The sequence below is a fragment of the Halyomorpha halys genome, unplaced genomic scaffold (genome assembly GCF_000696795.3).
Source record: "Halyomorpha halys isolate HHAL.00 unplaced genomic scaffold, Hhal_1.1 Scaffold2283.1, whole genome shotgun sequence".
In the NCBI taxonomy this organism is placed as follows: Eukaryota; Metazoa; Arthropoda; class Insecta; order Hemiptera; family Pentatomidae; genus Halyomorpha; species Halyomorpha halys.
In genome coordinates, this window is record NW_027111464.1 from 43,876 (window position 1) to 54,826 (window position 10,951).

Genomic DNA, 10,951 nt, shown 5'->3' on the forward strand with positions numbered 1-10,951 from the left:
TTATTTTACTTCTCCCGAACTCACTATATTTAATTTTGGTCAATCTAGTAGTTTATGTTTTCCATATAATTTGTCTCTTCTTGTCGTTAATTATTTATTCTGTTTCCTCTAGGTCTTTCTTTGTCTAAACTCTTGTATTATACGATTCTTCCCTATCATCTTCTTCCACTTCATCAAGTTCTTCCTCTCTAGGTGTCCATTCCAGCAGAAACTGTCTCATGACAGCGGACGGTTCCACAGCCTCCTCCTCTACTGCATTTACTGTTATTGCTCGTGACAAGCATACATCAGCTACTACAATTTCTTTTCCTGGTTTGTATATAATTTCCATATTATACTGTCTGAGAAGCTCCTTCCAACGCATAATCCTGGCGGAAGACTATTACAACTTTTTTACACAAACCCATTGCAGGGGCCTGTGGTCAGCGCGTATTTGCTCCTGCCCCAACAATGATTTGTCACCTGACAGCTTGAGCCAAAATTGTCTGAAATGGAAAACGCTGGGTAAATGGTGCACATGTTCATCTTCGTTCTTACTGAACACAAGCAGATCAATCATATAAATCTGACATACAAATTCGTCAATTCCCCTTAAAAATTTGTCCATTAGGCACTGGAAGGTTATAGGAGCATTTTTGAGTCCAAACGGCATCCTTGTAAATTCGTAGTGGCCCCTCTCTAAATTTAATACCGTCCGTCTTATATTGATCCTTAGGGTGCATTTTGATCTGATGATATCCTGCCTTCAAGTCCAATGTGCTGAATACCATTGCCCCGCTCAGCCTATCCTCTTTAAATCAAACATCTTCAAATCTGGAGATCAGATACTTCTCGTCTAAGGTATTCTCGTTGAACTTCCTGTAATCTATCATCACACTGTACCTTTCAGTAATTTCACCAGGCATGTTCTTTTTTTTTACTGCCCACAATGGACTATTGTACAGGAATGTACTATCAATAATTATTCCTTGATGATTTAAACTTTTGAGCTCTTCCCGGATGTGTTGACATAGTGCCTGCGGGTATCTCCTCTCTTTCACATAAGTGACCTTGTCTTGTTTAAGTGTGATCTCATGAACCGTCTTTCCAATTGTCCCGAGCATGTTACCTTCTTTAAAAAAATATCTTCATATTTCCTCTTAAGTCCTTTTCTCCAGTCCTCAACCTGATTGATTGCTCCGACCAGTGCGCCCTCGATTTTTCTCTGTCAATGACATTTAACCCCTAACTTAATTATTCATTTTCCTTTGATATTTTTAACCCAAGCACCCACCTTCCCAAGCAGGTCACACGCCACAATCACTTTGTATTCCCTCGACATACTCCCTACGATATGTACCAGCAAGTTCTCCCTACTAAATCCCCACCAAGTCAACCCTATCTCCACCTACCCCTACCCCTCTACCACACAAGAGCCATGCACAGTGATTAACCTACATTGACATACCTGAATCTGGTGTGTCCCTCTCTCTACTACACAGCTTTTCAAGAGCTTCTGGGCACATCATAGTGTTGGAACTGCTGGTGTCTGCAATGCACTCACTCCTACTATCTTTATTATAGGCAGACCGCCCCTCTGTTCCCTCATGTTGTAATTTACTAATATGTGGTTTCCCCTCTGCCAGCACCCCTTCAGATCTCCTTTATGGTTCTTCCCTCTTCCTCAGTACGTCTCTGGAAGTTCCTCCTTGTTCTCTATCCTCTTTCCAGCTCTATTCCTTCTAATTCTGTCTCGGAGGACTCCAACACTTCTGTGGACTCGCTTGTGGAATCATTTCTTCTTTGGTGTACTCTTCATCACCTTAGACTCTGGGCATTGACTTCCATCAGTTCCACCTGGCCCGATCCCTGCCAACGGTACACATAAGGACATTGAGCCACCAGGTGCCCAGCTCTGCCACATCCATGACAATTCCAGTCCTCTCGCTGGCTGCTGGTTCTGAGTTTTGCTTGCCCTGATCTCCAGCCTCTCTTCAGCGTTTTCTCCCTACCGCTATCCTTGTGCTCTCTTCTTCTCGAGGGTGGCAGAGTAGTACTAGCCCGATTGTATGAAATCCTCCTCCATCCTGGTTCTTCAACATCCATTTGGGCTTCCTCCCTAGCGCTGACATCTATCAGCTCTTTTCATTTCCTGCTCAGTAGGCCATCCTTTCTTCCTGTTTCTTTGGCCAACTGTACCTTGAAGATTATAGCCAGGAAACCCATTCTCCCCATGGCCTCCCCGACATCCACTGTATCTCTCATTTTCTTTATTTTTTGGTTATACAGGGCAAGGAGAATCCCAGAAAACTGCCCAATAGATTGTCTAGGTTTTCTCTCCTCTCTTAACCTTTGAATGATCTCTTCCTCCGTCGTCCATCTCCCACCTCTGAAAGCTTTCTTTGGTCTATCTTTGACTATTGGCCAGGGTATTTCTTCATTGGCCTGAATTTCGTTTAGGATAATAATAATAATAATCTTTATTTATTCTGGGACTGATCCCTTTAGAATAATTTATGGGCATCAAAATTAGGCTTTAGAGCCTTAGAGTAAATTACAAAATAGAGATGAAATTACAAGATGTCATAAAATAAAATAATACAGTGAATTTTAAAATATACAATTAAACAACCATAATTAAGAGAATATATAAAATAATGATAAAACAAATAAAATGAAACCACTTGTCATATCATAAAACATAAGATGACTTCTGATAGTAAATACAAAGAAAAAAAATGATAAAAAATCAAATACAATTGAACTAAAAAGTAATAAATGATATAATTTCTGCTAATGTACATATTTACAATTATAAATGAAGATCTAAGACATAAAATACAGAAAATATATAAAGCTTTTTTGAAACTTTCAATTGTTATCCTTCCGGAATTGGGTGGACAGAAGGTAGTCGAAGATACGGGATTTGAAGATTGGAAGGGTGTTAGAACTACGAATAAAGGAGGGAATAGAATTCCATAGAGAAGAGGAACAGATGAGGAAAGATCTACCAAAGGCTGCGGTTCGATGGGCAGTTACATATAAGTCTGAGGGCCGTGAGTGGGTATTGCGGGAATGCACTGAGGACTTAAATTGAAGGATATCTGAGATGTACGATGGACAGCGGGATTGGATAACTTGATAGAGAAAGGAAGGAAGGAAATATTTACGACGGAAGGAAGGGTAAAGCCACTTCAACTCTTCATAAAATCGGGTGACAGAGGCGTCCCTGGGGACCCCAAAGATGAATCGTACAAAGCAATTATTTAACCGTTTTAATTTTGCTTTGAGATCCCCAGAGACACCGCCATAAACCACACAACAATAGTCAAAGTGGGCGAATATTAAGGAAGTAACCAGGAGCCTGCGGGTTTCAAAAGGAAGTAGGTGATGAAGATAATTTAAATGCTTCAGGGTGGAAAAGGTACGACGGGAAATATCGGAGACGTGGTTTTTCCAGGAGAGAGTTTGGTCTATAGTGACACCAAGATTTTTAACGTATGGATGGAATTGTATTGGATTGTTGTTTAGGAATAAGGTTGGAATAAGAGGAATAGTTTTCAGGAAGTGATAGGATCCTATTACGATTGCCTTAGTATTCTCTGCATTCAACTTAAGCTTGTTTTCTTGTGCCCACTGGCTAATTCTATTCAAGTCTTCTCCGTGGCAACTAATAGGTCAGAAGGTGGGAAGGAAAGGTAAATTTGGAAATCATCTGCGAACAAATGGTATTGAGAATGTTGGATAAGGATGGGAAGGTCATTGATGTAGATAGCGAAAAGGGTAGGGGATAGTGATGAACCCTGAGGGACACCACAGGTGAGGGGCCAAGTCATTGATGGGGGTTTGTCAGGAACCACTACGTACTGGGAGCGATCAGATAGGAAGGATTGAAACCAGTGCAAAGCACTGTTGGATAGAGGAAGATTTCATAGTTTGGTAAGAAGGATGTTGTGGTCAACCGTATCAAATGCTTTGGAGAAATCCAGGAGGATCAGGATAGTTAGGTTTTGGTGTTCCAGTTTGGAGGTCATGGGTTAGCAGTTTAAGATTAAGAGTACTTTAAGATTAAGCAGAGCGGATTGTGTTGAATGGCCAGGTCGAAAGCTGGACTGGAGGGGATTGATGAGGGAACGTTCCTCTAGGAAGTTTGAGAGTTGGTTTTGAACAAGCCGTTCTAGCGGTTTTGAAAGGTTGGAGAGGAGAGAAATAGGGCGGAAGTCATTAGGTGAAGAAGGATTTAGGATTTTATTAAATGGTCGAACTTAAGCGGTTTTCCAATGAGAAGGAAATGTGGCATTTTGCAAGGAAAAATTGTATATACGATAGAGGACGGGAATAAGAACTGGGAGACAGGATTTAATCAATTTAACAGGAATGTTGTCCGGTCCATGATCGTTGGTATGGGATCTTAGAATGGTGGATAGTTTGTAGTCCAGTTTTTTTTCCACAATTTGGAGTGCATAGTCGAGGGGTATGTTGGTGAAGAGGCTTTCAGCATCAAATGAAGTAAGAATGAAGTTAGCGGGAATTCTAAGGGGTATTAATTGTTCTCGTAGTTGGAAAGAGTTATGGATGTCGTGAGGGTTGTCATGGCTCAGGAACTGAAGAGGGGGAAGGAGGAATTGGCTAAGTTTAGAAGGTCCCCCACATCCCAACCTTCCCTTCTCTCCCCCTTATTTTTCAAAGACTAATCCCACACCAAATCCTTTCTCAAATCTAATGACCAACTTATTGTTACTAGAGCTGACAAAGGAAACCTGACTGTCATCTTAGATGAAACGGAATACAATGAAAAAATTACTCAACTCCTCTCTGACTAATCCAACTATCTACCTTCAACCCGTGATCCCACCCGCTCACTTATGAATAAATTTAATCAGCATATTAAAAAACTTCTTCAAAATAAATTAATTAACCGTCCCACCTACTACAAGCTAATTTCTTATGATTCTTTACCTCCTCGACTGAACAGACTTCCTAAAATCCTCAAACCTGGCAACCCCCTTCGCCCCATCGTATCCAATATTAAATGCTCCATCTTCTAAACTTAGCCAATTCCTCCTTCTGTCTCTTCAGTTCCTGAGCCATGACAACCCTTACGCTATCGATAACTCTTTCCTACTATAAGTACCATTAATACCCCTTAGAATTCCCGCTAACTTCATTCTTACTTCATTTGTTGCTGAAAGCCTCTTCACCAACATACCCATCGCCAAAGCACTCCAAATTGTGGAAAAACACTGGAGTACAATAGAGCCACATACCACTCTTAACTTAGCCTCATATCTTGAATCACTTGAACTATGTTGCAAATCCGGATATCTAACTTTTCAGGGAAAGTTCTTTTACCAAACATCAGGTCTCGCCATGGGAAACTCTCTTGCCCCCGATCTCTCTAACATTGTGCTTAATGACCTCATTGATTTGTCTTCCTGTTATTCCATAACATTTTATTTATCAAAAAATAAGTAGACGACCTTTTTCTCATTCTAAACCCTGATAAAATCCCTCATTTCCTTTCTTCTATTAACTCTTACCACCCTCGCCTTCATTTCACCGTTGAAACCAAAACTAACTCTTCCCTCCCCTTTCTTGACCTGCTTATTATAAAGAATAATGACGGCTCCTTGTCCACTGACTGGTATAACAAACCCACTTATTCTGGTAGGCTACTTAACTATTTTTCTCAGCACCCCCACCATCAAAAAATTAATATTGCCAAAAATCTCATACACCGTTGCCTTTCCTTATCCGATCCCCAATACCACAACACAAACATTCACCGTATTAAGACTATCTTGCTTTCAAATGATTTTCCATTTCACATCATAAACAAACTTTTAAACTCTTATATGCCTACTTCTACTTCCCCAAACTCTCTACATCCACCATCCACCATCCACACTCTCAATTTATAGATCCCTTCCATATGTCCCCTCTCTCACTGACAACATACAAAAATTCTTAATATCAACAATCCCTTCCCTACGTTTTGGACTCAAATCTCAAAATTAACTATCTTACGTTTTTACTAATACTAAGGATCCTATTTCTTTCCAATACCACTCTAACGTTGTTTATCGGATTCCTTGCTCCTCCCCCAACTGTAATTCTTCATATATAGGCAAAACTAAGAACCACCTCAGATCACGTATCTCTCAACATAAATTATCTATAACTTCCCACAACTCAGCCGCTTCCAAACTTCCAGAACATGCCCTTACACTTAATCATGCTTTTAATTTTGACCATACCACTATTTTAGCCACTGTTCCAAATTACCAAAAGAGACTCATCTCAGAATCCATTTATATACATCTTGAACCCCTTCCACTTAACCAAAAAATCGATAAAAACTGTATCTCGCATACCTACAGCCATATATTAAACTTAATTAAGACTAAATAATTTTACGCTCATTTTATTATCATCACCAAAATTTTTCTATTATACTTTTGTTTTTTCACCTGTTTGTTATCTCTCTATCACTTATATTATCTATCGCTGCATTTACTTATATTTATTCATCTATGTTTTATTACCTTTCACATTTACTTTGTTTTGTTTTTGTAAACTTTTACTTCACATGTTTCTATTAACTTTTTTCACTTATATTGTTAACATTCCATCACAATTTTTCACTTATTTCTATACTTTATTATTTATTTTTAATCTTTTTATGTACTTCTTTTTACATCTCACCTTGTACTTTTATATATGTTTTTATTTTATTTTGTAAACTTTCACTTCCGATTTTTAAATTACCTTATTTCACTTTATATTATTCATGTTACTCCTGTTATCTTTACTATTACTATTATCAGTGTAGATAAATAATTATTTTCACGATATATAAATACTAGTTGTTATCATTGTCTAATTATTTTTCTTACTTATTTCTTTGTAATTTTTTTTTTTTTTTAATACTACTCTTTATTTACTTTTACTTATTATTACTTACTTCTTTTACAATCATTGTTATTATATCCTATATTGTATTAACTACCCTAACTATATTTTCTTCAGTATATACTGTATTATTAGTAACGATATGTGTCATTCTAATTTTACTTAGTTATTCCTAAATTAGAAAATTATAATAGTTATTATTATTATCATATTTCTGTATCTTTCTCTTATCATTTTTCATTTTTCATCATATCTTTATGACTACTTCCTGTATATACGACGTACTTGAAATAGAAATATTAGCCGTTAAACGGCTGGCCACCTCCTCCCCACTCCTCCACGCTTCCGCTTTATTGTCGCCTTCTGTTCAACCTTTACCTTTGAACAAGTAGGTGGTCCTGACTTGTTCTTTGCTCATTTATTATCATTTTAATATCATTATTTTTTTATTTATAATTATTCTTTCAAGACGTTTATCTAATCTCTATTTTTTTTTTTTTCATCTCCTGCACTTTTTTAACTGTATATTTTATGTACTTTTCAAAAATTTTTACTCTTAACATTGTTACTTATTTTTTATTCTTATCATTGTTTATTCAATTTTATTTTATATTGATACTATTTTACGTCTTCCTTCCTTTTATTTATATGTAATTTTTTATCACTTTATTTTTACATAATATTTATCCTAGTTTAAATTGCCTTATTTTCTCTTATTGTTGTAATATTCTCATTTTTTTTTTGTATCTTTTTAGCCCTGATGAAGCCCTGCAAAGTGGGGCGAAACGTTGGAAAATAAATAGTTGTAAACTATTTTTGTTTCTCTTTTGACCGCAACTCAGACCATCTTCTTATATAAAAAATATTTATGTTTTAATTTAAGTTACCGACTCCCAAGGGAGCGATGGCTATGAGCCCTGGGGGTGTGTCCCAGAGCATTTGGTTTGGAATATTGTAGGTTTTGGTCAGTCAATATTTTTTCCTCGGTGGTACCGAGAAATGAATCTTTACACTTCCTTGGTTCTAGTTCCCCCCACCAGTTACCAGTACTAATATCTACTCTCAAAAAAACAAAAACTATATATAATATATTACTAAACAAAAGAATTTACACTAACCTGTTCCTATAAATAGAACATCATACGATTTTCCACCAGGGGTTTTTATCTGAGGATCAACAGCTATTTGAGTGAAGCGATAACTGCAAGAAGCAAATCATATAATTATTAAATTATGGTTTTCATGTATGTCATATACGATTCAATAATCACATATTAAATAGAAACAATAACTTTTCTTACTTCAATACTACAAATTTGATCACTTACTGGAAATTAGTGCGCACTAAAATTGGTTGCCGAAAGAATGATGGTACAGATTCATCCATCAGTGCATGAGTTTTTATGAAATTGAGAGTTAAATCAGGTAGTGTGCGTGAATCATTGACACATTGTCCTGGACGTGGATCAGGAACCTGCAATATTCATAATTTTAAAAATCTAAGTATTATGTTTTCGCAAAGCAATGTTTAAAAAATGAAAATAAAGTTGGGGTTAATCTTGAAATTACAAGAAATTAAGGATAAACTTAGAATTGTACAATAAACTAATTAATAGTCTCCAAAACAGTACAGATTCTGATAAGTAACCACTCCTCCAAAAGAGAATATTTTTTCCAAATTGTATCTTTAAAAGTTATCAACTTTTTAAAACTAATGTTAAGATAAAAAACAATGATTGACAAACAAATATTTACATATATGTGAATATATAGTTGACCGTAAAAATTTAAATATAAGAAGATGGTCAGGGTTGCGGTCAAAAAAAGAACAAATAGTTTAAAACTATTTTAATGTCCGACGTTTCACCCCACTTTGCAGGGCTTCATCAGGGCTAAAAAGATGCAAAAAAAAAAAACTGAGAATATTACAACAATAAGATACAATAAGGTAATTTAAGCTAGGATAAATATTATGTAAAAATAAAGTGATAAGAAATTATATATAAATAAAAGGAAGGAAGACATAAAATAGTATCAGTATAAAATAAACTTGAATAAACAATGATAAGAATAAAAAATAAATAACAATGGCAAGAGTAAAAATTTTTAAAAAATACGTAAAATATACAGTTAAAAAAGTACAGGAGATGTACGTAAAACAAAAAACAATACAGGAAAAAAAAAGTAAAGATTAAATAAATGTCTTGAAAGAATAAATATAAATAAAAATAATAATAATGATATTAAATAATAATAAATGAGCAAAGAACAAATCAGGACCACCTACCTGTTCAAAGCGAAAGGTTGAACAGAAGGCGACAATAAAGCGGAAGCGTGGAGGAGGTGGCCAGCCATTTAAAGGCTATATTTCTATTTCAAATACGTCCCGTATACAGGAAGTAGTCATAAAGATATGACGAAAAATGAAAAATAATAAGAGAAAGATACAGAAATATGATAATAATAACTATAATAATTTTCTAATTTAGGAATAACTAAATAAAATTAGAATGATACATATCTATACTAATAATACGAGTATATAGTGAAGAACTTTTACTTCACATGTTTCTATTAACTTATTTCACTTATGATTATCATCACCAATATTGTTAACATTCTATAACTATTTTTCACTTATTTCTATACTTTATTACTTATTTTTAATCTTTTTATGTACTTCTTTTTTTATCTCACCTTGTACTTTTATTTTATTTTGTAAACTTTCACTTCCGATTTTTAAATTACCTTATTTCACCTGTTATCTTTACTACTACCATTATCAGTGTAGATAAATGATTATTTTAATGTGTATAAAAACTACAGTTGTTATCATTGTCTATTTATTTTTTTTATTTATTTCTTTGTAAATTTTTTTACAATGTTCGTGTTGTGGTATTGGGGATCGGATAAGGAAAGGCAACGGTGTATGAAATTTTTGGCAATATTGATTTTTTGATGGTGTGGGTGCTGGAAAAAATAGTTTAGTAGCCTACCGGAGTAAGTGGGTTTGTTATACCAGTCAATGGACAAGGAGCCGTCATTATTCTTTATAATAAGGAGGTCGAGAAAGGGGAGGGAAGAGTTAGTTTCGGTTTCAGCAGTAAAATGAAGGTGAGGGTGGTAAGAGTTAATAGAAGAAAGGATATGAGGGATTTTATCAGGGTTTAGAATGAGAAAAAGGTCATCTACATATTTTTTGATAAATAAAATGTTGTTATGGAATAAGGAGAAGACGAAATCAAGGAGGTCATTAAGCACAATGTTAGAGAGATCGGGGGCGAGAGAGTTTCCCATGGCGAGACCTGATGTTTGATGAAAGAACTTTCCCTGAAAAGTGAGATATCCGGATTTGCAACATAGTTCAAGTGATTCAAGATAGGAGGCTAAGTTAAGAGTGGTATGTGGTTTTATTGTAGTCCAGTTTTTTCCACAATTTGGAGTGCTTATCGATGGGTATGTTGGTGAAGAGGCTTTCAGCGTCAAATGAAGTTAGCGGAATTTTAAGGGATATTAATTGTTCTTGTAGTTAGAAAGAGTTATGGATGTCATAAGGGTTGTCATGGCTCAGGAACTGAAGAGATGGAAGGAGGAATTGGCTAAGTTTAGAAGATGGAGCATTAAATTTATTCATAAGTGAGAGGGTGGGATCACGCGTTGAAAGTAGATAGGTATGGTAGATAGGATTGGTCAGAGGAGTTGAGTGATTTTTTCATTGTATTTCGTTTTATCTAAGATGACAGCCAGATTTCCTTTGTCAGCTCTAGTAACAATAAGTTGGTCATTAGATTTGAGAAAGGATCTGGTGTGGGATAAGTCTTTGAAAAATAAGGGGGAGATAAGGGAAGGGTGGGATGTGGGATGTTGTAGGTGATTGGATATCATATTGCTAATCCGGATGCTGGATAGTTCTTTGTCTTCCTCAGTGATGTCAAATAGGTTGTCTCTGTATTTTTTTTTTTTTAATATTCTTTATTTACTTTTACTTATTATTAGTTACTTCTTTTACAATCATTGTTATCATTGTTATTATATCCTATATTGTATTAACTACCCCTTT

At 35.5% G+C, this 10,951-nt stretch overlaps 1 protein-coding gene across 1 annotated transcript in view; it reads right to left on the reverse strand.

Annotated features, from left to right (window-relative positions):
• Positions 1–9,935, reverse strand: part of LOC106691363 (semaphorin-1A) — a 28,559-nt gene extending 18,624 nt beyond the window's left edge. Inside the window, exons 1-3 of the mRNA XM_024363604.2 lie at positions 9,888–9,935; positions 8,220–8,365; positions 8,010–8,092 (exon numbers count right to left, since the gene is read on the reverse strand). Of these exons, the coding sequence (XP_024219372.1) occupies positions 8,010–8,092; positions 8,220–8,365; positions 9,888–9,935 (277 nt within the window). The remainder of the gene's footprint in view (positions 1–8,009; positions 8,093–8,219; positions 8,366–9,887) is intronic.
• Between the last annotated feature and the right edge of the window lie 1,016 nt (positions 9,936–10,951).